The sequence below is a fragment of the Dryobates pubescens genome, chromosome 25 (assembly GCF_014839835.1).
Source record: "Dryobates pubescens isolate bDryPub1 chromosome 25, bDryPub1.pri, whole genome shotgun sequence".
Taxonomy (NCBI): domain Eukaryota; kingdom Metazoa; phylum Chordata; class Aves; order Piciformes; family Picidae; genus Dryobates; species Dryobates pubescens.
This window is the reverse complement of record NC_071636.1, coordinates 16,009,728-16,037,493: the sequence shown is the minus strand read 5'-3', so window position 1 is coordinate 16,037,493 and position 27,766 is coordinate 16,009,728. Positions and strand designations below refer to the sequence as shown.

The window sequence follows — 27,766 nt, the reverse complement described above, 5'->3', positions numbered from 1 at the left end:
GCCTGTTCAGCAGAATCCCAGACCAGAGCCGGTTTTAGCCTTTGCATTTCAGCCTGCCCCAGGCCAAGGTGCAGGGAAATTCTCTCAGTTAATAGCAGCTCCAGTTCTCAAGGTGCTGAGCAGCCAAGGCTGCTGCAGGCAGTGGGGGGGGGTAGCTGACCTCTGAGGGCTTTGGCTCTCTCTTACCCTGAGCAGCCCAGAGCTGAGGGACTCCATTCCCTGTGTGCCCTGCAGTGCCTCTGGCTGGGTGTTCAGCAGGAAGCCAGCCCAGCACCCTGTGTGTTGGTCGTTTGCAGCCTCAGAGCCAGCTCACCAGCTGCCATACCTGGAAAGAGAAAAGCTGTTTCTCTTCAAGGTCAGTGGCTTAATGAGATCACTGAGCACAGGATGAGGGCAAAAAAAACCCAGAGCCAGCCCAGGACTGCAGAAATGGATTCTGTGCGTGGAAGTCCCAGGGAGAGCTTCCTGAGCTACCTACCTCATAATCCAGAGCAGATTAGTAAAGCAATGTAGACTACATTAAAAGCCTGTGGGATCAGAGGGGCCTGAGGAGCTCTTACCTCACAGTAATGAGAGCTGGGTAGGTTTGAGTTTTGTTTTTAATGCCAAGGAGAGTGGCAGCATGCTCTGCATGGCTGCATTTGTCACTCCTTCAGGGGCATCCTTGGGGGTCACGTTGCTGGGCTTGGCTGCCAAATGGTGGTGGAGCAGGAGCTGAGAGCCAAGAGTCTCAACCCAGCTCCGGTTGGTCACTGATGTCAGCCCCTTGTCCTCTCCTCTGACTCAGCACTCACCCCGGGTCAGTCTCAGGGCAGTGCAGGGACAGCCAGGGGAAGGCACAGCAGTGCACCCAACCTGGCCCTTCTCCCCTGCTGCCCTCTGACACACAGGCCAGGGCTCCTCTGGCCCCAGGGTGTGGGCAGGGTCGGTTAGGCAGTGCAGAAGCAGAGTCCAGTGCAGGGCTGCTAGCTGGCCCGGGGAGCCAGGCTTGCTCTCCTGTTTCTGGACCAAATGCACGATTTCAAGGGAAGGATTTTTCAGCGCCGACTTTCAGCTGCCCTTGCTGGACCAGCCAGGACGTACAAAGCAGGAGCCAGTTCCCTGCGGACACCCCAGATTTAGCTCTGGTCCCGATTGTCTGCTGCGCCAGCGGCGGGTCAGGGAGGGGTCTGGTTACAAACTGCCTGGAAGCAAGCGAGCACCTGCTGGGGAGGTTATCTGAGGAGAGCACTGCCTGAGGGCCTCCTGCCTCTCGCTCTCCCTGCCTGCCTGAGAAGCCTTCGTGGCTTGCATCTTCCACAGGCAAGGCTGTGTCTAGTACATGAGGGGGTCCCCATGAGGTTCCCCCCCACTGTGAGCAGACATAAACCCCAGTGAGCAGGGGCAGCAGCTCAGCTTTTAGCTCCTAAGGGTCGTGCCAGGCTGCTGCAGGAGCATCCACAAAGTGCTGAGTCCAAGGCACAGCAGAGAGTGCTGGGCTCCCAGGCTGCAGGGAGGCACAGCTGGAGCCGTGTGCCGAGCACTTCCCTCAGGGTGGGCACACCACAGTCTGTCACTCACTTTCAGTAACTGGTGCAGCTTTGGCTGCAAGCAGGCTCCTAGGGTTCAGATTTCAGGGCAGGAGGCTCACTTTTGCAACAGCTGAGGCTTTCTGTCCCTGTTGCCCACCTGGCCCTCTTGGACCCCAGGCCTGCTGCAGGAGGGTGCAGCTGTTTGTGCAGTAACTGCCAGTTTGCAGCTTGGGGTATTAAGGTAACCTGAAATTGGAACTGCTCTACCTAACCACACTGAGTTGGGGCTTGTGGTTCAACAGTTGTTACAGGAGCAGCTGATCTGCCCTCTAAAAACCAGGCAGAAGGGACAGAAACCACTCCAGCTCTTCCAAGGTGAGCCATTGCTGCCATCCAAGCAGTGGTCCCTGGGGTGGAAAATTCCCTGGGACACCAGGGCTGGGCAAAGGGAGGATAAGAGGCAGTTACAGGGGGGGGAGGGTGTGCACTGCTGGCTATGCAGACACCTCCCAGTTCCCTGCACCTCACACTATGGAACTGGTCCCTTCTGAGTGCAGAAATGTACCCCAGGAAAGCAACCCCCTCCCAGGCCAGGTGGTTAGAAAGCCGTTTCTAAACTCATGACATAAGGGAAGCAGTGCAGAATGAAGACTGGGTGGCACCTGACGCATTTTGAGGCAAAAAAACTGTGTTCGGCTGTACAGAACACAAGTATTTGAAACTCCCCCCAGCCCTTGGCTATGAACTGGCTTCACCTCCCACTGGCTAACACAAGCGTGTGACGATGCTGCCATTCAGTGTCAGAGGTGTGGCTATTAGCAGAACAAAGCCAAGGGCAGGCCCCTGGCTCAGGGCCTCGCCCTGTGTTAGCAGTGCAGCAAATTTGCACTGCACAGTCCCACCCCAGGCAGGAATAGTGCTGCTGCGGCAGCACCCAGGGCTGGAACTCAGCTTGTAGATGGCTGCTAGAGCAGGGGCCACTTGGTTTTATTATGCAGATAGTAAAGCAGGGGCTACTGAAGGTGGCACCAGAAGCAGCTGCAGCAATGGGGTGGCAGTTCCATCTCTCAAGAGCCAAAAGCACCTGGAGTAGTTTGAAATGGGATTGACAACTGCTTCTACTGCATGCACCTTTCCTTTCTTGCTTGTGTGTTTGAACCTGGTTTGCTGTGAAATGGAACACATGATGATAAGACACTCTGCAGAGTTGGCTATGAATGTTTATTAACATCACATGGACATCTGTACTCCAGAGAAGACAAACACCAGGCTGAACATACCTACAGAGCCCAGGGAAACAACGCAAGCTTTGCAGAGCTCTCCTTTGCAGCTGCTGAGTGTCTGATGTTCCTCTCAAGTTTTTCTCCTACCTAAGATCATCTCAACACATTGTTCATGATTTAACTCAATAATCCCAAACACTTTAAAAAAAAAAAAAAAAGTCCTAGTTAGTGCTGTTCTTGATCTGGATTGACTGTGAAAAAGCAGAGGATGACCTCCTGGTTTTCACTTGCCAAAGCAGATCTTTATGATGCTGACACCTTCCAAGTCAGCCCTTCCACTCTCCAGCTTCCTCCTTACTCACTCAAACAGGCAGAAGCTGAACTCAAACCATCCACATAACCCAGTCACTCTGAGGAGCAGTCATGGGGATCACAGTAAGAGAAAGTCATGGTTTCTACAGAGACCTGCAAAAGCCTCGGCAAAAGAGCAGCATTCGCCAGAATGACAGGAAGAGCACCCAGGCGAGAGGGTGGAGACACAAGTGATCAACCTGGATCACCAGAGATGCATCTTTTTCAGGTGACCCTCCAGAGCACAGCAGAATAGTCTGAGAAGAGGCACGAGGACGACACAGGAGAGCATCATTCAGCCTGGCTCCTGCTTACTTCTTTCCTTTTGATTCTGGAAGGCTGCAGTTGGCACTCCCCTTCACCCTCCAAACAGGGCAGCACACTGACAGAGTAAGGATTTAAATACTCTGCTAATATTGTCAAGGTTTTCAGACTAAAGACAACAAAAATAATACCATAAGTTGAGGCAAGTTTTATTTAGACTGTACAAACAGGGCACTGGGGTGGGGAACACCCAACCAAAAACCAACAGTGGCTTGATGTTGGGACCAGTTCTATGAAATCAGTGGAGTAAGAAATTAAAAAGGCACTAATCTTACGAGAGGACACTCCATGTACTCTAAGAATATAATTCATTTAATACTGTTAATCTTGTAGCACAAGAAAATAAACCAAGCTATGATCCCCAAAATAAAACTTTAAAAGCTTACACTTAATATTATTGCCTGAAGAGACCATGGTCTTTAAATTACACAGAGTGTCTGAAAGTTTACACAGTGAAGACTGTCTCGAATACAAGGCCACCTTTCCCACTGCAGTCACTGGGATCTCTGTCCCAAAACACACTTTTAACACAGGTAAACAAAAAAAACAAAAACCCAAACAAACAAAAAAAAAGACAGCTATAACAAGAATGCTTTCACTGGTCCCAAAAGGCAGTCTTTTAGGCAGGTCTCACTCTCCAAATACAGCTATTGAGGAAAATGCTTGAAAATTTGACTAGGAAACAAAGGCAGCCCACTCGTTCCCAGGATGTTAATACAAAAAAAACCCTACTTCACAGGCACGTGAAATGGCACAAAGAATGCTGTTTGTCCCTTAAAAAAAAAAAAAGGAAGGAAGAAGAAAGAAAAAAAAAGAGCTCAGGCTCCTCAGAGCCCCACCCAAATAGGATATTCCCTTTTTGTTTAGTCTTTCCCAATTTGTAAACAATGCTGAATTAAATTAGCGCTTATCCAGTGACGGACACGGATCAGAGCGGTTTTCATTCCACCTTTCAGACTGATCAGAGGCTTTGATGTCTGTATGCATGTGCAGACAACTGGAGGAAGTCCAACAGCAAGCCTGTCATGGTAGCTAACTGTTGTGGCACCAGGTAATGAAACCAGCTCCTGGTTGAACAGCAAGAACAGCTTTAATGGTAAGCACATCTCACACGCCCCAGCACTCACACCGACGGGGGAGCACTCGGCTTGAAGGGGCTTCAGAAAGCAACCACAGCACACGAGCAAGCAAGCAACAAGAGACTGAGAACCCAGAGTCCTTCAAAGAGAAACACAAACTGAGCAAAGGCAGTCTTTATAGGAAAATACTTGTCTCATAGTAAAATAGCAAAGACAACGTTTTGCAGCAAGGTTACAATCAGCCTGGGCTGGTCAGGATGCTACATTTCAACCACATTGAACATACCTGAACCACACACCACTGCTATTCAGAGGAGCACTGCTCATCCATGCCCTACAAGCAGGTTCACAGAAATGTCAGAATTCTTATCTTTGCATCAGATGCCACTACACACAAGTTTTGCATAGTTTTCAAGGTAAAAGGTTTTGCTTTTCTGCAGTTTCAGAACATAGCTGAACATAAACCAACGCTTATGTTTCAAGTTTATACCTTACTGAATGAGGGGGATGAGTCAAGACACTGATTTCAGTGAGGAAAAAAACATAAATCCAGGTTAAAAGCTGTGTTGTTCAGGATCTCAAATCTCACAGTATTCATTTACCATGCAAAGGAAGAATTCTACAGTCAGTCTTCTGAAGAGCTGCCTGTAACTAGGTCAGGTCTGAACTCTCTGCAGCAGACTGAGTTTAGTGCACTTTCTGTATTCAGAAGATGACTTTCAGTAGTACAATCTATGCAGTAAACTTGAGGGTATAGCTGGGGCACAGGAGGAAAAAAAAAAAGCATGACCTTCTTTAGTTAAAGAGAGCTGCATAGCTTTTCTTTGCAAGACAAAATGTCAATGCCTATTGTCAAGAATTACTCTTACAGCACCAAACACTTCAGTCAATGCTACTCTACTTCACAGTTAATTTGGTAGTAAAATGCTCTACAAGAACAGAATTCTAGACTGTCAGCCATTTGATCAATACTACAGAAAATAGCTAAGAGACAAATGGAGAGGCTTCTTTGAAAGCCAGCACTCTAATGTCTCCTTGCAAAAGCCACTTTTGCATTTCTTCAGTGCCCTCCATGAAGGATCTCATGGCACTTTCACATAAGCTAAGAACAACGTGCTTTTATTGGGATCACACAACACAAATCAACAAGAGAACATGCTGGAACTCGAGACAACAACTTGTAGCATTTGACACTCGTAGGACCTGGTGAAGATTCTGCGGGTGTCTGACGCTTCTCGGTTTGCTACAACTGCCATTTTTCTTTAAGTGGGCTGTCTGAAGCAGGAGGTTTTGTAGCTGTAGTCCTTGCAGACAGGTATTCTGTTAATTCAGCATTCCATTATTGTAAAAAGAGCATTCCAGTTCACCTATGAAACACAGGTACGGAAGGCAGCAGCACGGGATCCCGCTGCGTGGGAGCTTTCATACCCTGCACACAGGCTCAGGACTCAGCCTGCAGGGCAGGAGCTGGACTCGTTTATCTGCAGCCATACAGTTCCCCACTGTAAGTACAATTACAGCAATATAGCTTATGTAGGAAAGGGAAAGAAGCTCTACAGATATTAGACACCTTTGTGGCCTCCTCCAGCCTGAGCATTAATTTATCCTGTGGGGGAACCCAGGCAGCTGACTTCAATTAACCACTTTCTAGAGCATCCTGAGATGGGAAGGGATCTGGGCCAGTCATAAGCCAGAGCCAACTCATTTGGACAGGTTAAAAAAAAAAAAAAAAAAGAAAGAAAAAAAAAAAGGGTGGCAGCATGCAGAGGACTTGGGATGCAAGCAAGGAAAAAGGAGGAAAAAAAGATGAAAGCAGCTCTGGAAAAGAAGCACAATAACATGGAGGCACCCTAGAATGAAGGTACTGTGTTTGAAAAGGAGCTTTCAGCAAGCTGGGGCTGGCATAGCTGGGAAACTTTGGAGAGAGATGGGGGCCTACAGAGGAAATGGATGTAAAAGGTGTATGTTTAAATAACAGGATTCTATTGGTACTTATGAAGTTCTGTTCTGCTCCTTTCCTACCTCTCCACACCACAGCAATGTGTTCAATCTGTCTACCAAGTAACAGCTTGGTGACAAGCACTTCTATACACTAGCAAAACTACACTTCAGCACTGCAGAAGAGCTGGATGTAGACCAGGCCAAAGTGTTTCCCTTCAAAGCTCACTTTCTACAGTTAGTGCTTGCAAAAAAATCAACAGAAATGTGTTAAGTAACCTGGTTTTGACATACAAATATCACCCCCTCCTAAGTTTCCTCATAAATAAATGCCTCAGCTTCAATGCAGCTCAATCAATGGCTATTTGCATTTAACACACACTGTTTCAGGAAGGTCAACAACAAGCTTAAAGAGTTACAGAAAAAGCAGCTTCTACTACAACTGCTTAGAATACATAAGCTTCCATTATCGTCCTTTAAAGAGACCATCATTTAAAATGTACTACCTCAGGACAGGTTCTCTTAAAACTAAGTCTTCTTCAGTCCTAAAATTGCATTTTTGTTGTTGCTTTTTCTTGGACAGTAATGCACAAGTTGCATGTTTGATCTAAGATTAGGGCTCTTCCTACTGAGCAAGCCAGAAAACGTCCATAGAAGTCTCAACAGGAAAGGTTTTCTTCCCATACTTCACTGTTATACACTGTTTCAGTCTTCTCCAGCTTAAGGCCCAATAGTTTAGAAGTGAAACTAAATTCTGGATGACACAAGTATGGTATGAAGATCAGGCAGTGACTTCAGTTGTATGTATTCCAAATGTATATTAAAAGAACTGTCAAACTGCAGCAAGCTGGCAAATGGGCAATGCTAGCAATGTGCCATTAAGTCATCATCCCACCTCAAACAATGCTAATGATAGCCAGGAAAATGAAGCAGCAGTGTAAATTGGGCAGAGGGAATCATTCGTTCTCATCTGGGTTTTGAGGGTCAAATATTTTGACATGTGTGAACGGGAAGAGCCCTTTCCGACCGTTGACTTCTCCTTCCCACTGGCCATTTATATTCATCCTTGTCACCTTCACAACATCTCCAACCTGCATAATTCAAAGAGAAAAAGTTATCACACAGGAGAACCTCACCTTTGGTAAAAATCAAATTTAAGAACAACAAATCAAACCCACTACAGGGGAAAACAGCCCCCCCCCCCCCCCCCTTTCTTAGTTAAGGTTCAATTGAAAAGTTACTTTTACTTAACTAGAAGACCAGCATTTTGCTGCCAAACATGCTAATGCTGTCTGCACTCTTTTACAGGCTCTTAACTAAATGTGTACTTACATATTCAGGCAAATGGCTCAACTACACCTTTTCCTACAGCACAGCTTACAACTTCACAGGGCAATATATTTAACTTAGATACAACTGACCATTACTAAAGCTACCAGCAGTAATAAGATACAAAGGGCACAGTATTCCTATTGGTTTTAGCACCAACTGGTTTATTTCAGAGGAAATTTAGGTTTTTAAAGAGAGATTTTTTTACACACAAACCCCTAAACATTACTTGCAATTCTAGTTCAGGTTACCACAGTCTAAGAAGCCTCTGTAGTTTCTACAGTAACAATACACTTCCAGGGCAGGCAAAAGCAATCTCAGCCTTTTAAAAAAAGTATTAGATGTCCAGATTCAGTTATATTCTTATTGTTCAACTCTTGAATTGAATTTGGATTAGGTTCATTTACAAAGCAAAATCTTCAGTGTGAAAAGTCACCTCTCAGACTGACTAAAGAGTCTTTTCTATAGCCTTTGGTGCTTCACAGCAGCTGAACACATGGTTTGTTTTAGCAGCTCTCTGATTTTACACTTCCCTTCCTGTTTGCTTCATTTATTCTGGGGTAACTATGGTAAATATTAGAAAAGTGACATTAGCAGCTAATAACCGATTTCACAAAGAGTAGAACCACCCTATGACCAGTGGCAAACTGTGGTAAGTTTCTTTCCTAAGCAAGGTCCAAGCTCTTTGTAGTTCAATCTTGGCTTACCCAAGCTACTTCTGTGAAACCCAGAGCTAATTAGCTTTGATCTTATTTAAGGAGAAGCCAGATTGTAGTCCTGACACAGTATGTGTAACTATCTGTCTACATTGTCTAAATAGCATTACAATTTAGAACTGATGCAAATAGTTTAAGGACCTTGGCCAAGGGCCTTAGATTGGAACTCTGCAGATAAGATCTGCTGTATTTTCCCTTAAAGAAAGAAACACCGAGTTTACAAAACAGCGAGTGTGTCACTAGGTGACCTGAAGCCTGTTCAAACTAGTTCCTATTACTCTAATAGACACTTTTTGGAGATCACTCAGAAGCAAGAACCCTTAAACAACGTTTAAAATACTGTAATAAAAAGTCCTTGTCAGTCATCTCCCTCAAAATAACATTTCTCCAGCTGTGAGATCTCTCAACCCAAAATTTATCAAACTCTTTGGAGAGATTTAAGCTTTCTGTTACATATTACAATGAAATTAGACATTCAGGCAAAATGTATTTCTCCCCCCCTACTTCTCCATTACTTACATGTCCCATCTGTCCCCCAATCAAATTCAAGACTCTCACACCTGTAACAATTGTAATGTTGTGCTTTTAAGAGAGGAGAACACCCTTTCAACTCCCACAAGTTCTTGGGATATAACTGAGACCATCTTACTTTCTTAGATGGACATCTCTACTTGTGCTGTTCCTACTCAAACACGAAGCCAGCATCTACTACTAAGTAGCTACACACTGACAGCACATATAGCATGAATCTGACTGGTTTTCATCTCTTCACAGACTACTTCAGTATACTTTTGTGTATTTGCTAAAAAGCACCATTTGTCAGACTTTTCACTGAATAAAAAGGCTAGAGAAAGCTTTAAATAGTAGTAAGATGACCTAAACAGGAACCTTACAAATGCCTTGTAGGAAAAGGCTGATAACACCTATAAATACTCAGTATTACACTGCTAAACTTAAATAAACCTTAAAGCCTCATTGAAGTTCCACATTTTAAACTCAACTTCAAGATGATGCAGCCCACATGACAACAGTTAAAACCTTCTAAGAAGTTGCATTGGCACCACACTGTTAAGCAAATCCACTCTCAAACACTTTAAATTTTATTCATGGAAGAAAAAAGAAAAAGAAAAGAAATCTGTAATACATTGAATAGAATAAACCAGGTTGGAAGAGACCTTTGAATTCATTGAGTCCAACTTATTATCCAACACCACCTAATCAACTAAACCATGGCACCAAGCACCCCATCCAGTCTCTTCCTAAACACCTCCAGTGATGGTGACTCCACCACCTTCCTGGGCAGCACATTCCAATGGGCAATCTCTTTCTATGAAGACGTTCTTCCTAACACCCAGCCTAAACCTCCCCGGTGCAACTTGAGACTGTGCCCTCTTGTTCTGGTGCTGGTTGCCTGGGAGTAGAGACCAACCCCCACCTGGCTACAACTACCCTTCAGGGAGCTGTAGACAGCAATGAGGCCACCCCTGAGCCTCCTCTTCTCCAGGCTAAGCAACCCCACCTCCCTCAGCCTCTCCTCATAGGGTTTGTGCTTTTCCAGACTCATACAGGAAGTTTGAGGCAGAGATGAGAATTGAAGCAGGTCTTCTGGATCAAAGACGCGGAGTTGCCTTTTCTGAGTGTGACAATTTAATTCTACCCATATGCTGTAGAGATCAGTCCTTTATCCATTTTGAAGCTCTAGAAAAAGATACCCTTCAATTTGATTCTGAATGGATTCTAGAAGATGAATAGGCCTGGAAGTCTTGCTTCAGTTAAGTAAAACAAAATATTTACAACAGAATTCTATTGCTGGCAACAACTAGCCTGTAGATAACAATGTAAAATGTTCTTCACAGAGTGCTGGGTGGGTAAAGTTGCTACAAGCCAGTACCTGTCATTAGGAGTGCTGGCTGGTAAGAGCCATCCAAAAAATACGCCTTTACCCAAGAATGACTGGAACAGGGAGTTGATTTACCTTATTATTTTATGAGTGGATTTGCTTTTAAGGAAAGCTTCTGAATAGCCTCTTGTACTATTTTAAAAGAAAAAAAGAAAAAGGGCAGTCCCTCTGAGAAGATTAAATAAAACAGCAAGTTGAGACAAAGTTTTTTGGAAAAGGAATCCTGATGACATGGTGGAATAATTCCTGGATCTTATGCTGAAGACCTCCACTTCAACAATGCCTAGAAGAATCCAGTCAAGTAAAGCTTCTATGTACTCTTCCCCAAAGAATTAACTAAAGGCAGTATTTGCCAATTGCTTTTTAAAGCATCTCTAATATGGTCAGCTGGGGTGTGATCTCCCACTAACAGTGTTTAATGTGGTATTTTCTTAGAATGCTTTAAGCCAGTGAGAAGGATTGTCTTATGATTTGGGCACAGGACAGAGTCAGGAGACCTGCTTCTATTCTCATCTCTGCCTCAAACTTCCTGTACGACTCTGGACAGCTCACAGCCCTTATCTATAAATTTGGATAATGCTTCCTCAGTCTCAGCATCTCTCAGATAAGTTATTTCACATGCATGCCAGCACCACTGGATGGAAGTATCAACTGCTGAAATGAGTAATACTTCTGAAATGCAGCCATTTGGTTCCACCCAGATGATAAAAATCAAAATGTATTTAGATAGCATCCTTTCATTATATCCTTGTTACAGCATGAATTCAAAGCCCTGGGGAAACACAGGCTGTGGAACATGCCAGTCAAAGGGTTACTTCATTCACTCTAGACTCTTCCATACCTGTCTTCCATCTGAAGCTGAGTCATACACTGCAAAAGGTTTCCTGCATGCCATTTTAGTCACAATCAACCAATTCAGTATGTTCTACAAATATTCCAACAATTTTATGTTAATAGTTCTATGGCTGATTGAGTTCTGTAATGTAAACTTAGGGAGACAAAAATGGATTAAAATCACTGGATTGATAGCTGTAGAAAACACAGGGCTCTCTCAAATGTAAATCTCATTCATTATCCTAAGTAGTGTCACAACTCACCTTCTTAGGTAATGCTAGCATTAGTACCAAAACAATTCCCTGTTCTGAGGAAGAATGAACAAGCTCACACAAAGAAATTACTTGATACCCCACTGTCCCCAAAATGTATAAAGCTGAGCCACAAAAGAAGCAGAGCTCAGTTGCACTGCAAACAGGACAGTAACACTGAAGCAGCTGATGCTTTATATACTGGAAGAGTCAAGAACCCAACAGGCAAAAGCACAGCTTAATTATCCTTCACTTCTGATGCTGTGTGCCCAAAGAATAGGTTTGGTTGATGCCCAAACCAGAGAATCAAGTAGTTCAGAGGAAAGACCGTCAACCATTCTTGAGACATGAATGCAGGTGAAATGGCAGCACAGAAATGTTGAAGTTCTATATGCAATTAATCTTGCCTCATCTAGAAACCCAGCAAAATAAATATAGGTTTGCATTTTGAATGTAGTTAGGACAACTGCCAGAGTTGGGGTTGCACCACCACTGATAAAGTGCTGGTTTTCAGTAAGTGATGGTAGTCAGTCTCCTCCTGATGAAGCCAACTGTCATGATTGTGCAGACTTTGGAAAGCTCAGATTCTTGAGCTGCACTAAACTTCACTGTAGCACAGAGGATCATCTAGGTTATCCACGTTACTTTCAGTTTCATCTGAAAGTAGACTCTGCAAAGAGTTCCAAGGGTGAACCTCTATTAAATTCTGAGGCACTCAGCATGATGGGAACATTCCATCAATAACTTTGACTGGAAAAATCTTCAAGTAGCTGTCAGCTGTATTTTCAAAGGTAGCATAGTGAAAAAGTGGTGCATTTCAGCACAGATACAGGAATCCTGCTGCCCAAGTCGCTTTCAATTCAATAGTTACCAGAATTAAAGCTCCCCAACCAACACTTCACAACCATAGGCTCAACGTTCTGCCTACAGTCTAGACCTAGTGGGTTAGATGCATTGGCATGTTTAACACAGCAACACCTCGTTGTCTCATGAAAGAAGGAGCCTAATTTCCTCATTAAGAAAGTTCTACTACTAGCACATTTTGGCCTACTTCTGTCAACTTTCCTTTGAAAAGGAGAAAAGTTAACTGTAACCTAATTGTAAAGAGATCAAGAGGAAAAAAAATGTAAGTCAGTTATATAATTATAGTGAATAGGTATTCATTTCACCAAAACATTTCAGTGACAGATTAACTCTGTACTAGAAAATATACTTGGTTATGTTTATCACAAACAGGTAAACTACTTCATACTACAACACTGGCACAGGTCTAGAAAAAACATTATCGGTATACAAGCTTTGCTATAAAAATACAGAGAAGCTTTTGATTAAAAAAGTATAAAAAAATTAAATTCTTCAGATTCTGTAACACTGTCATGTTAAGCCTGGAGATGAACTCTAGGCCTTCAAAATGGTCTAAGCACCAATTTTTAAAACATGTGGCAGATCTAAGTCTAGTGGCTGCTGCTGGTGTCCCGTTTTCTGGCTTTTTACACCATTTCATTCCATTTTGTAAGTCAATTTGGAATTTGCTGTTCCCATCCTGAATCAACTTCCAAACAGTTCACTAATTTTTAAGGGAATTATTCTCCATTGATGACACAAAGAGCATTGTTGCATAGAGGTTAGTGATTAATCAACTACTTTGGATCTGAACAAGAAATACCCACCAAGAGATAAGCTGATACCAGGTCTTGTCTACTGCATCATGTGCAGATTAGAGCATGCTAGTTTAAAACAGTACCTAACACCCTGTAATGTGGGGCTCTAGTACCAATAAATAAAGGGCACTATCCCCTCCTTCCTCTAGAGCAGAAGAAATGAAGGACACTGCTTGTTTGGCTAAAAGCACTCAAGTAAACAGATCCAGGTTATTGCATGGGTTTGGATTTTTTGTGGTTTAGTTGTTTGTGAAAATACTACACACATTAGTAGTAAAGTTTGTTAGCTGCAGTGAGAAACTACAGACTGGAATAATTTCATTAAAACCATGACACTGATCATAGGCTTTACTAACTACATGGACACCAACTGTATGCTTTAAGATAGTAGCTATACTTAAGATTTACCTAGCCTATAAACAGATTAGTATGTATTTCCTTTTTATTCTGATGAGTAAAAGTAGAGCATCTAATGCCATAGTCAACATTTAGCTGTTAGTCACTGCACCAATAGCAAGACGAATGCTAAATCCTTTTAGCCCAGCATGGTCCAAATTGTAATCAATGCCACATTAAGTGGTATCTTTACAGGAACACTGTTCTAGCTGCCCTTAAACTGGCACATGTTAAATACTATTCAAAAGGGAATAATTACCCAGCCAAGCAGATTTAGTTTCAGATTTTCAGTATTCACTTGGTTTACAAGTTAACATTTTTCATGTGAGATTTATTTTACTTTTTAAATAAATGATCCCTTCCTTACAAACTAAACTTCTAAGAGACTGTAAATCCTCATCTTTTTTTTTTCTTAGAGAGCTTCTGACAGCTTATGCAAACAGTAGTGTGCCATAGAAAAACTGGTGGCCTCACAAGCAGAGAGCTGCTCCCATTTTCAAGCTGAAGCAGGAGAATGACATCCCTCCACTTAAAAGGAAGTGGAGCAGATTACTACGCAATAGCTTTATTTACTCCAGATGGTATTCTCTTCCTTTTAAGTACTGTCTGTGTGCTGACCACACAAAGCTAGAGCCAGCAAACAGATATTTTGTTGTCATATTGTTTTATCAGTTTAAATGAGATGGCACTATCAGGCATTACCCATTATACTAACAAAGTGTTCTACCTGTACAAGCTGAACTGTGATTCAGAGCACACCTACACCAAGACAGGGTACTGCCAAATATCATTACCCTGAAGAACTCTGTTAACTTTCTTCCCCAAAACATTCCCATTACCTGTTTGTTTTCTACCACTAGATATTTTTGCTGCTCTTGCAAAATAGAAGCTTCAAATGATTCAGATTATTTAGTGACATGAAGGGCCCTGATGAGGTTGGGCCCAGCAAGTGTCAGGCATGCTGAAGGATTTTTTCCTTTAGGAGTAGAAGATGTGACAAAAATAATTGCTCTAAGGCAGCTGCTAAAGTTCCCTATGCACAGACAAGGAGGAGCTGTAACCACAGATTTTAATGAAAATGTTTAGTTCCCAGAACTCTGCTTCTGAAGCCTCTTGAGAAGCCCCAGTGTGACTAATGTGCACTTGGCAAAGAAAACACACTACCTAAGACAACAAATATGCCAGACAGAAGAAAGTAGGTGATCAGAATTCAGTGGAAGAGAAGAATCTCTCTAACAAAACTTCACCAATTTGAAAGGTCAAAACAATTCAAACCTACATGTTGGTCAGAGAATTTGGCTTACTGATATACTAGAGTAGCCAAAATGATGGTATTAAATAGGTCACTAAAGAGCAAGTCAGAAAATGGATTTGTGAGAGCCACCCTTCCAAGTGGTTCTGTGACCCTGAAGGAAAGCAAGTTCCCTGAAGCAATTCCATGACACATTGATAGCACAACAAAATCAATTGTTTGCCTTGCTTTGTTTTCAGAAGCATAAGTAGTTCTGGCAAGAATCTTCTGCACAGTGCAGTTGGCAGTGAATCTGCACTTTGCTCTATGGTAATTTTCACACTGTTCACAAATAACAAGCTACAAGATTTCACAAGACTCATGGAAAATCCAGTGATCTGTATTTAACTGTTAACCCTGTAAGAGGAATCACCTGTAGAGGTTTTATAAACATAGGAGGAAAAATACTTAGGGCAACTATTATGAATAACTGGAAGTCACAAATATCCCTTTCAAATCTCAGTCAAAAATAGCAGCTCTAACTTGCAAAGTAACTGTACAAAATCAACAGGAAAAGTTCACTTGCTGAAATGCTGTGGCTTGCTTTTCTTGTTTCCTTGCACTCGCTTCTTGAAGTATTGTAGCACACTCCCGTTTCATCTTTGAGACCAGCACTTTTACCAGGTGATACAAGTTTTACCTATGGGTTAAGTAGCCCCCAGTATCATCTACATGTAAAAGTGACAGTCTCAGTGTTCTGGATATAGCTTTAAAACCATCTTCCAAGCCATCATTTATGCCACTTAAACTAGAACTGCAATGTGAATTCTTTATCATTTAAACCATAAAGTTCTAAAGTCTTAAATCCCTCCCTAATAAAAATAAATTAAGAAATGCAATGGCAAGTATATGAACCTACTAAAAATTCAACACACATGTAGAGGCTATCTACACCTTCCATCTACTCTCCTCACCCCCTGTTTAGGTCCTAAGGTTTCTCAGTTCTGCTTTTGAAACCAAAGCAAAAGGGACTAGAGTACTTCTGATGAATTTCTGCCCAGAGTTAGTCTGATAGCATCAGAAACTCAGGTGCATCTCACACTAGAGGACCAGAAAGACTGTTATCGGCAATCCTTACCTGAAATACTGCAATGATTATGAAACATCTCTTTCCTTCCCCAAGATAAGGTGGAGAAGCAATGTCAACCTCTCACTAGCACATACTTCCACAGCACTATGTATACACTCCACTACCCTTGTAAGAAATTTGCAGTGTTAAACAGGCAAGAAGAGAGGATCAACACAGATCCTGACGTAACTTGGTCACTTTTCTCAAAGGAAGTGGTATAGATGAAGCAATTTTTGCAGATCTTTCTTCAGAATGTAACATAAGTTCTTTTCAGTCCCTCAACATAGATGAGCAGGCTCCATATGAAGTCCTCCACACCACCTTTGCCACTAAAAATTTTTAGTTGCTTATATTACAAACCAATTGCAAGCTGTAAGACTTGAGAGGAAAACCTTACCTCTAACGCCAGAGCAGTCTTGTCATAAGCACAGGGTACTCTCTTCTGGATAGCTTTGGCATAGACTGGTCCATTCTGTGCTGAAGGCAGAGGATTGATCACTGCTCCAGGTGTGCTGGATACTGAGGGAAGGGGGCTGGCAGTTTGAGGCTGAGCGTAAGCATGAGCAGGTTCTGGAACACCGTAACTGTTGGAATTCCTGTTTCCATGCTTCCCATGAGATCTGACTAGCTTTTCTACATAAGGAACAGGAATCATCCCAATCCGACCATCCTTGTTTCTGGCACTCCACCACTGTTCTTCTGGCTTCTCTACAATTACCAGTATTTCACCCTTTTTAAATGGAAGATCCTCAGCGTCATTGCCAGGAAAGTCATAGAGAGTCCGAACATACTCCACGTTTTCCTCTGCAGTGGACATAGCAGGGGCGGATCCAGATCCCATTGGTGGACTTGGATACCTAAGTTTGAAAGAGACTTGGTATAAGCCACAGGTATTGTTTTGTACTTCCAGGAACAAAGCCGAGTATCAGCTTTACAGCAGGAACACCAATTAGAGAATTACTTATTCAGCTTTGTAATGGAAGTTTTGGATTGGCAGCACTGTGAGACATTTCATGTCATTTTATTTCAATTCTCAAGTAATTACTTAAACACCCAAATTAGCTTTCCCAGAAACTCAGTCAAAACCGATCATGGATGCAGAAAATTCTGGGGAAAAAAATAAAGCAAGATCTTCATCCACCCACTCTACATTGTTGTAAGGATCTTAGGGTAGAATAAAATAAATTCCATGGTTTGAGAGTTGTGATACATAAAACCAAACTCAAATTATCTGTGTGACTTAGGGTAGAGAGGCAATACATGAAACCAAACTAAAGTTCTTTGGGTAATGGGGTGGAGTGGCTCTTAAGAGAGTTAAAAATTCCTCTTCAGTTCATCACATCTGTATCAGTATCTACTTCCAAAGAATTCAATAGCTCCAAATGCTTGGGGAAGCACAGTGGAAAAAGGGAACAAAAGTAAGAGGAGGATAAACATTTTTCTAACTCCAAGCTACAAGTCCAATGGTGTCTTTCTGCTCAGCAGCACAGCACATTCTTCAGCAAATCCTACTGCTTATGTGCAGAATTTTGAGGACAGCCAGTCACATTCATACTGAAAACTTTTCTTTAAGAAAAGAGAAGCAGATTTGTGTTTCTAGGAGACACCATTTCCCCCTTCTTTTCAGGAAAGTAACGTGGAATTCAGCTCCCTAATCTTATTTTTACAACTTCAACTATCAAAGGGTTGTTATAACAACAACAACAAAATTATTACTAATTTCAAAGTACTTACTTTTACTGTGCTTTTTACCTAACAACCTGAAAGTGACATCTTTGTAAGACAATACAAAATACCTACATCCACTTATAAGGATGGAGTAAGAAATACAAATGCTAACCATTTAGAAAGATTCTTTTGCCTTATTAACCATAGCATGACCTCTATTCACATCACTGTTTATTATTACGCCCATCATCTGCCCAATACGGTCATCTCCTTGTCTGGGATAACATGTAAGATGGTTCATGAAATGAGATTGCCACTGCAATCTACTTTCTGCATCAATTTTATTCAAAGCAGCTGTCAGAAGCCTTCCTGTATCTAGGCCAGAGCAGGTAGCTATTATCTAGGCTATGATAGCAAGAATGCATGTGATTAGCCTACTTCCGTTCTCTTTTGGCACGTGCAAAGTGAGACAGACAGCAAATCCCTATGCTTTTTGCAAGGTATGCCTGAAGCCCCAAACAGAAAGATGCAGACTTCTTCAAGACACCCTGCTGCAGCCAGAAAAACAGCTGGGGGCAGAGAGAACATCTTAGAGAGCTGTAACTCTGCATGAAGGAGAGGTCAGGAACATTTAATGATGGCCAGAGCTCATCTTGACACAAAATAAATAGCATAAACCAGTCACTTTTCAACTGCTTTTCAACTTTAGAATGACATCCCCCAGAGCTGGAAGTGCTGCATGATTATACACAACCAACTGTTTAATCCCACCATGAGGCCACCTCTTCAAAGAGTACTTTAATTAAAGAATCAACAGCCTTCAAGAGCACAAGCATCTGAGTTCAGTGTTCCCCTGGAAATGTCAGAGAAATATGAACTAGCAATAACAGCTCTGAAGCACATTCCTGTCCATTTCTACCCAGTCCTTTAATTAAAAAAAACCCCCAACCCAACCAAGACACAATAATCTGGAAATGCTACCTCTCATCCTCCCTCTTTCTTCAAACACAATTTCAAGCCTTCAGTCAGCTCACTGATTTTTCTAGAAGAATTTAGAACAAAAATCATGCTCAGGAAAACCACCTAGTCAATGCCATAGGTGGCCTTCTAAAAGCCTGTCAGTTCACAGCAGGCCAGGTCCCAGCTGCCTGCGTGTGCAGGGAGACCAATGTGAAATCAAAACCTTGAAAAGAAGGCGAGACTTAAACGTGCAAAAGAAGGGTTCATGTTGGACTCCTAACAAATACCAAATGCTCAGGTGGAACCAGCCAAGTTTAAAGGATTTTGAGAAAGCCAAGTCAGTCATGGCCAGGAACAATGAAGAACAAGTTTTGACATCCAGAAAGGCACAACAGCATCCAGGTTTAGGAGAACAAAGCATAAAGACTGCTCAAGTGTAGACTGTTTTCCTCCCAACTCTCCACAAGTTTAAGCATGCACATAACACTGGGCAGCTCCATTTAAGTGTTCCTGCAATGGTAAAATGTGTTGGGTTTTTTTTTCCCCCCCCTCACCTACCCATCTTTCCAGTCACAGCACAACCAGTACCCAGGGGACTTCCCAGCAACTTTAGTTCTTGACAGAGTGCTTTGTCACATTCCTCCCATCACCTGACGGCTTTTTGACCACTTGAGTTTTCCAACTTGACAAGCTATTGTCAACCCTTGACAAATTAGAACTGACCTATGCCAAGGTTAAACTGGCTACAAACCTCAAAGATATTCTCTCCCCCTAATAATTAGCTAAGTATAATAAGACTTTAAACGGAGAAGTTAGAAGGGAACCAGTCTGAATTTTTCTTTTAATGTGTTACTACTTTTCTGGCTTTTATTTCACTTCATTCCATCCAGGAAGCCCAAAAGCTTTGAAATGAGATACTGGGAAATGCCTTTTTTTTCCATTAAAAAGCAAGGAAAATGCTCTAGGGTTCTTGATAAGCAGTTTATTGATGCAAGCTGCAGGTATGCCCCACGTTGGAAATAAGACAAAGAATGAGCTCATGGCTAAGCCACATTTTCCCATCCTCCTAGAACAGCATTTTTCAGTGCAGTGCATGCACTATGCAAATACAGATACAACTGAACTGTGAGAAATAAATGTTTTACATTTTTGAGGTTGGAAATGCCACTCTAGAAGTCTGGGGAATGCTGCCCTAGAATGCAGGAAGCAGTCTAATTAAAAATGCCCATTCCACTATGATCAGTATGGACGCAGGGGCAGACAGCAACTTAAAACTCAAGAGGTTGTATTTCAGTCACTGAGGGGACTTAAGAACCAGCTTCGCAAACATCCTAGAACAGAAGGACAATACCAGAAGAAAAGGCTGACACAAAGCACGACCACACCCTCTTGCGAGGCAATTATAGCCAGTGGTAGAGATGTGCACAGTACCTTTACACATGCTTACACGCAGTGCATGAACAAGCCCCATCCATTAAATTGACGATTTGACTGCAAGAGCAACCTAGAACGGTCACTGTGATGCAGAGTGCTAAGAAGGACCACTGTCAGAAACAGCTTCAAACGAGGGCCATCTCCAAACGTTTCCTTGATGGCCCTACATACAATGCTAAGGCATCCCCGCTCCTTGCGCCACCTCTAGCAAAGATGGCAGTGGGTGGGGCGAGGGGAGGGTGGCACTCACCTGGGCGCAGGCTCGATGAGGGTGGTGGTGTCCAGGTAGTGGATCTTGTAGAACTCCAACAGGGCGGGCAGGTGCTCAAACTCCTGGTCGCCGATCTTAAAGCGGCGGTTAGGCAAGGAATTAATGATGTAGTGGGAGACGCGGGAGTTCTCGGACACCGAGAGCACGTAGTCCCCTGGGCAGGTGGACGAGTCCCGCACCAGGAACATACCATGCCGCTGCCCCTGCAGCCGCGTCTGCGCCTCCGCCCGAGACACTGGGCCCACGTACCAGCTGGAGCGGTCCGACGAATCGAAGCGAGCGGCGGACGACATGGCTCCGGGCGGGGAAGGGGAAGGGAAGGGGGGAAGGAAGGTGAAGAGCCCGAAGGCCCAGGCGGAGTAAGAAGACACGGAGAAGGAAAGGCCTGAACAAGGAGGCCTGGGAGGCGGAGCGGGCTGGGGACTAAGAGAAAGCGGATAGTGCCCAGCCCAGGAAGACCAGGGAAAGGAGGAGAAAGAAGGAAGCTCCGTGCCGCTGGAGGCAAAGGACCGAGGAGCGTCTGGGGTGGGGCTGGCCAGCCACGGCGGTCAGGGCCCCCGACTCTCCCTCAGCGGCGGGGTGTGCAGGGCATCCTTCCCGCCTCTCTCTCAGGCCTGCGGCGGGCCCGGCCGGGCGAGCGGCGAATTGTTGGCGGCGACTGACAAAGATCGGCGGCCTGGGAAGGCGGCGAAGGTAACTTGCTACGGTGCCTCAGCGCCGGAGCCACACAGGGGGGGGCGGGGGAAGGCACAGCGCCGGGCTCCCGCTTTCTCCTCTGGGTTCCCTCCCCTCTCGGAGCCGAACGCCAAAATGGCGGCAGCGCCGAGCCGCGGCAGCTCTCGGGAGACACCGCCCCGCGCAGGCGCAGCCGTGGCGCGGGGCTGCCACGCGCCGCCGCGCGCCGCGGGGGAGGGGCCGGCCGCGAGAAGCCTGGGGTCGTGCGCGGCTCAGCGGGCGGCGGCAGTCCGGGCTCGGCCGAGTTGGGCTCTGGGGTGCCGGGCTCCGGCGGGCGGTGTGCTGCCCTCGCGTCCGGAGGGGAGGGAGCCCTCTATGCCCAGTCCCACCAGGCTGGGGTCGTCGAACCCTTCGCTACCGCAGCCGGTCGCGCAGGGGCATTCCTGGTTGCGGGCCGTATGAGCGTGAACCGGCCCGGTGGAGCACGGAGTTAGGCGGGGTGCGAGACCTCCGCGCCTTCCGCAGCCCCTCGGGGAACGGGGCCGCTCTTTCCGCGCACCGCTTCCCTGGCGTGCTGGCGGCGCGGTTAGCCGCTGGTCGCCCCCATAAACACTGCCCCAGTCCTTGGGCTGAGGACATCTGAGGGACACTCGCTTCCATCTTCTCCCTGTGCCACTCACGACATCCTCCCTACTATGTGCTGCCCAGCCCATGACTCCCCGCTTGACATGGCACCCCGAGGCAGCATTGCTTCCCTTCCTTCCAGGGTCCCTCCTGACCTGCCCCGGGCTGCCATGGGTCTCTGCACAGCTCCTAGCTCAGCGGGATGCCCTGCAGCCAGCTCAGAGATACACATCACCATCCCTGTGGTTTGGCTGTTTTTGTTAGTCGGTTATTTTTTAAAGAAACACAATAGACCGCTGTGATAATCTCCTCTAATGCCGAGATCATTTCCTACGTGCTCTAAGAGCCAGGTCCCTGCTTTTTCATAGCCTTGCTCCCAGATAACAGGGTCAAAGCCCTGCCCGTCTCGGGGCGCGGGCGGGAGGGAAGATGGTGCGGCAGCTGCTGAAGAGGAAGGAAGCCCCGGAAGGGACTCAGCAGGCCTCACAGGCAGGGGCTGGGTAAGCACTTGGCACATGGTGCAGCATGAGCTGCCTGAACGTTAGAGGGCGGTTGGCACAGTGACCTTAGAGAAGGGCCTTGGCGTGGTCTGACTCACGTTTAGGAGGGCTGGCAATGAGTGTGCCGGGCTGCAACAGGCCAGGGCGTGACAAAATAATTGGATCAATTCCCCAAACATGCTAAAAACTTGGGCAGACTGAGAGTTTAAATTTTAATTTGTGATTTAAAAAAAAAAATATTATTATTGGTTAGTTTGTTTCATTTTTGCTTTGGGGCTGGCAGAAAGCAGCAGCAGCACTTGAAAGAAAAAAACCAAAACCAACAAAACCATTTTAAATAGAGACATAGATTTAGGATAACTGCCTTGAAGTACCTAACCAGACACTTGCGCAGCCTTATTCCAGGCTTTGCCATCTTTTTTGCTCTGCCTTTTCTGAAAGCTCAGTCACAAGGTGCTAATTTTTGTTCTCTTTTTCATCCTCACATTGGCAACTAGTGAGATGTTTGGCTTGGAACATACGGGCTGTGCCTCTGCAGGCATTTAGATGGCTGTAGAGATTCATCCAGTGCCTTCTGTTTTAGACAAAGGCACCCAGTAACTATACCTTGGATCCATTCTTGCTGGTTTAAGTGCTTGCATCTGCCAATGAGAGTCAGTTTCAAACACATGTGGATAGGCTACAATAGCTTCTGAAGGTTACTATGTTCTGTTACTTGAATAGGTTTGTCCATAGCCAAAATACAGATTAAAATACAGTACTTGGACTTGCAATAACATGCCAAGCAATGCTCAAAATTGATTACAAAAGCCACAAGTTAGCAGAAAAAATTAGTAATACACTGTATGTGAAAAGGAACTAAAATTTCTCATTGCTGCATTTTAATAAAGGTTTTTTTGTGTGTGTGATTAAAAAAATAAATAAAATCTAGCAGGTCAAAGACATAGTGATTTTTGCCTCCACTAACATCTCAAAAGAATTGAAACATGTTGGGACTAAATAACATTTATAAGCCATTTCTTGTGCAGTACTGCTGGAGAAGCAGCTTCCCCCCAACCCTTCTTCCCAGCCACAGAGGATTCTAAGGCATGGAGAGATTTTTCAGGGCTGGGAGGAATTGCCACAATTAGGGATTTTCTGAATCCTGTGTGCATCCTTCAAGTATTTTTGCCTCTGAGTTCCAGGCCAGATCTTCTAGGTAAAAGATACCACGTTCTCCTTACAAATAAGACGACATTTCTTCAGGATAGGATAGGATAAATAGAATAGACCAGGTTAGAAGAGACCTTCGAGATCATCGAGTCCAACCTATCATCCAACACCATCTACTCAACTAAACCATGGCACCAAGCACCCCATCCAGTCTCTTCCTAAACATCTCCAATGATGGTGACTCCACCACCTCCCTGGGCAGCACATTCCAATGGCCAATGTCTCTTGCTGGGAAGAACTTCTTCCTAACATCCAGCCTAAACCTCCCCTGGCACAGCTTCAGACTGTGTCCTCTTGTTCTGGTGCTGGTTGCCTGGGAGAAGAGACCAACCCCAACCTGGCTACAACCTCCCTTCAGGTAGTTGTAGACAGCAAGAAGGTCTGCCCTGAGCCTCCTCCAGGCTAAGCAACCCCAGCTCCCTCAGCCTCTCCTCACAGGGCTGTGCTCCAAACCCCTCCCCAGCTTTGTTGCCCTTCTCTGGACATCTTCCAGCAACTCAACATCTTTCCTAAACTGAGAGGCCCAGAACTGGACACAGGACTCAATGTGTAGCCTAACCAGTGCTGTGTACAGGGGGAGAATGACCTCCCTGCTCCTGCTGGCCACACTGTTCTGATCCAGGCCAGGATGCCATTGACCTTCTTGGCCGCCTGGGCACACTGCTGGCTCATATTCAGCCTACTGTCAACCAACACCCCCAGGTCCCTTTCTGCCTGGCTGCTCTGCAGCCAGGATCATTAATGGTATCTGCTAAGTCTGGGCTTCAACTTCCCAGCCTGCAGACAATCATCTCAGGTACATCACATCCCTAAAACTGTGGCAATGCCAGGGATGAGCAGTGTGAGCAATCTGGCAGTGCAGGCCTAGAGCCTGACATGGTGGTAGGCCATGCTCAGCAGAAGTGCAGAGCCAGCTACCAGGATGCCAAAACAGTGCTGTGCCTGCAGCACTGTGACTAAAACAAGACGCTGGTAGCTAGAAACATAGTGAGTTATCTCTGGACAACAGGACATGCACCTGCATCAACAAACCTCGTGTGTCATCCGTAGTTGGACCAATAATCTGTAATAGTGTGATGTGTGGTCACTCATAGGGAACCAATGAGTCCATGCTAACAAGGCACACCAAGGTTACATAAATTGTAGCAGTTTCCTTGCTACGCACTTCTTTTCCTGCCTGTCCTATCTCCTTTCCTTCCGTGCTTTACTGTGCCATGCTTTCACCATAGGCCTGAGCCATAGGCCTGCAATACTGGAACAATAAAGGATCAATACCCGATCATGTTGGTCAGCCGTATTGATTCCAAGAACCTCCGTCGTCGCCAAATGTGGCTAAATCAAACTGCACTTACTTTGGGAAGAACAGATAAAACTATGGTATTATTTAACTTTTTATTACACAGAAATACATTTATGCTTTTGTCTTACCTCTTGGCACCCTCCCCCCTCAGAGCATGGCCACATAGCTGTGGCATAACCGAGGAGGTGGGGAGCTCTTAAAAGTTCACCAGCAGCTTCTGACCCCATCAGTTGGGCTGAATGCCAAACAGATTGTACATGTGGCTGGTCTCTAAGTGAGGAGAAGTAAATTTATGTCAAGGATATAGAATGAAAATCATTATTTGCTTCAAATCAAGTACTGGGTATGCTTCCAATGCAAAATTAATGACCCTAATTTAAGCCATGAGGAAATGGGAAGGGATATGCTGGAGCTGGAGGGAGACAGCTGGAGAAGAAATACAGTAGTGAAAGCAGTTAGGAAACAAAACCTGGAGCAATCACAATCGCTTCTCCAAATGTGGAAGCCCTGACCTACTTCAGGATGCAAGTCCACTAATTGCAAATTAGCAGCTCTGCCTATATAGCTTTACCTCTTCACTGGCAGGAAATAGGAAAATAGATCATCAAGAAGCCTAGTTACTATTCTTCTGGACTTCCTAATGTACCAGCAGCAGTTGAAGAGTTGGTATTTTGATCACTCTGTTCTGGAAGAGTTCTTTGGCTGTTCTCTTACAGACCAGAAATAACTTCAGGCTTTCTTAGTTCATTGTCCATCTGTCCAGGTTGTCTTGTGCTGCATTGTCTCCGAGGACTCACTGTAAAAAATTTAATGCTTTTCCCTGTAAGATACAGGACTGATATATTTAAGACCAGAGAATTCATCAATCAAAAACATGGAATCAGTATCAAATCCCTCTCTCTGTGAATTCATGTTTTTCTTGAGCTAACACAAGGCTTAAGTGGGCTCTTGAAAGCTAAGTTCCTGAAGCATTCTTGACAGGGAAACTGATGAATAGTAATTGTAGTTCTCAGCAATTTCTTCATATAGGTAAGTAGTAAACAAGAAGAACAAAGTGGTTTATATCTGCCAAGTTAAGGTAAAATTGCCTGTTTTAAAAGCATTTTGATTGCTTTTAATTGTTTAAAGCAATTTATTATTGTTTAGCCTATGTGTTAAGTTGCTGGACTAAAGCTGTACGATTAGGATGGTTTGAGCTAAGCTCAACTCCATGGATACCTAGGCAAAATCAGTGCAGGACAGTGTATACTAAAGCCTTCAACAGTCAGATTATGCTCAGATGAAAAGAAACTTGGGGGGAATGAAAGCAAGAGAAGTGTTATTCACAGAATCTCAGAATGCATTTGTTTGGAAGAGACCTTCAAGATCATCCAGTCCAACCTTTGACCCAGCACTGCAAGGTCAACACTAAACCATGTCCTAACACTAAGCAATGTTATTATCAAAGCATACCTGCCCTGATCTTTAGTTCATGTAAGTTGGGGGTGTTATACCAGTAACTAAACAACCTGGAAAAAAAAGTAATATAGCCCTTCCTTCTAAGGCAGATGATCTGTTGTGAAGTAAAGTCATTTCCTTGTGAGTGCATTCAAAACCTTCTATTGATTTGCTTTGCACAGCATCCAACTGCAACACTTGAGAAAGAATGCAATGACAAAATTGCCTTTACTGATAAATGGAAAACCAGGTCACCTGAATATCTAAATGCAGTATTTATAGAATGGTTTAGCATAATAGAATTATAGAATCATAGAATTGTTAGGGTTGGAAGGGACCTCAAGCATCATCTAGTTCCAACCACGGAAGAGGGACCATGAGCAGGGACCCCTCACACTAGATCAGGTTGCTCAGAGCCACATCTAGCCCGGCCGTAAAAACCTCCAGGGGTGAGGCTTCCACCACCTCCCTGGGCAACCTGTTCCAGTCCCTCACCACAGAGCCCTGGAGCAGGCTGTTCAGGGGGGTCATGGAGTCTCCCTCTCTGGAGATACTCAAAACCTGCCTAGATGTGTTCCTGTGTGACCTGCCCCAGGTGACCCTGCTCTGGCAGGGGGGTTGGTCTGGATGATCTCTTGAGGTTCCTTCCAGCCCCTAACATTCTGTGGTTCTGTGAAAGATCTTTTAACATAATACTCATAACTGTCTTACATCCTCCTATGTAACCTAAGAACCAGCCTATCAGCTTCTTTATTTGTAATAGCAAGCAAACCCTCTAGTAGCATGCACAGGAAAAGAAGGCAGACAAAGAATGATAGATTACTTTTTCTTTTTTAATCTTTTTTTTTATCATGAAAGAGGCTGAAGGACATTTTCACTTCTCTAAGAGAGGGTATCCCTCATCTGTTGAGAAGTACCAGTTAAAATGGAAAATGCACTTGGAGGTCTCTTCCAACCTGGCTGATTCTGTGATTCTGTGTAACTTGAGTTAGGAATCTGAGTTTAGTTTAGCACAGCTGGGTCTACAATATGGCCTGGATCACTGGAAGTCTGGAATCCTTTCTCGTTTGAAGGCAAACCAAGTTGTCACTATGACTCCTGCAGTCTGGAAGGAGTGGCTGTGGTGATGTCCAGGTCAGAGAGATTTGTCGTTGCATCTCAGGGCTCTATTTAATTCCTGCACATTAACTCTGCAGGCAAAAGAGGAATACTTAGTGGTTCTCAAAATTGATGTGTAATGAAGTCTGTATTTGCAGACTTCAGTGCAGTTCAGGGTTCATTATCAATAAAAGGAGTTTCTGAAGAAGCCCACAATCAGGGTTTCCTGCAGTTACCCCATCTTTTATTTGCCTACTGGCAAAGGTTCAGAGATTCAAGTGAAAACTGACAGTGCTGGAGAAAAAAAGAAAAAATTCAGCAAATGCCCTTCTTACCAAGAAAAAGCTGCTGAGCTCATTAAAGGAAGTGTGCAAATACTCTTGAATCTTTTCCAGTCTACTAATGCAGAGTCACCTGGGTGCATTTGGAAATCATCTTTGTTTCCATAAACAAAATATCCCTGAGAAATGGTGGTATCCTGGAGCTCCTCTCACTTCTCTAAAGCAGCACATCAATGTGCAGTATTTGTCATGAGGTGATGATCCTTGACTAATATTCTGATTCTCACTTTGCCCATCTCATGCCACCCCATTATTGCTACAAGATCTTGGTAGTTCCTGATGGCACTGATTACTTCCCACCCCTCCAAGAGGAAGGATTCCACACCATTCAGGTATTGCATGGGTTTGGACTTCCAATCAGCTTCCAAACTAA

The 27,766-nt window shown here is 44.4% G+C and overlaps 1 protein-coding gene across 1 annotated transcript; it reads right to left on the bottom strand.

Annotated features, from left to right (window-relative positions):
• Positions 1 to 4,220: 4,220 nt before the first annotated feature.
• CRKL (CRK like proto-oncogene, adaptor protein) lies at positions 4,221 to 20,839 on the bottom strand. Its single transcript, XM_009910947.2, has 3 exons — positions 20,186 to 20,839; positions 16,271 to 16,730; positions 4,221 to 7,517 (listed from the first exon to the last, which is right to left on the bottom strand). Exons 1-3 carry the CDS (start codon positions 20,497 to 20,499, stop codon positions 7,383 to 7,385), a joined length of 909 nt encoding a protein of 302 aa, XP_009909249.1. The 5' UTR covers positions 20,500 to 20,839; the 3' UTR covers positions 4,221 to 7,382.
• Positions 20,840 to 27,766: the final 6,927 nt, after the last annotated feature.

Excerpts from the sequence above, each read along its gene's own strand:
- CRKL (XM_009910947.2), bottom strand. The coding sequence starts at position 20,499 with ATGTCGTCCGCCGCTCGCTTCGATTCGTCGGACCGCTCCAGCTGGTAC. Across the intron at positions 16,731-20,185 it reads CTCATCGAGCCTGCGCCCAG|GTATCCAAGTCCACCAATGG; the intron begins GTGAGTGCCACC and ends TTTCAAACTTAG. Across the intron at positions 7,518-16,270 it reads AGACTGCTCTGGCGTTAGAG|GTTGGAGATGTTGTGAAGGT; the intron begins GTAAGGTTTTCC and ends TGAATTATGCAG.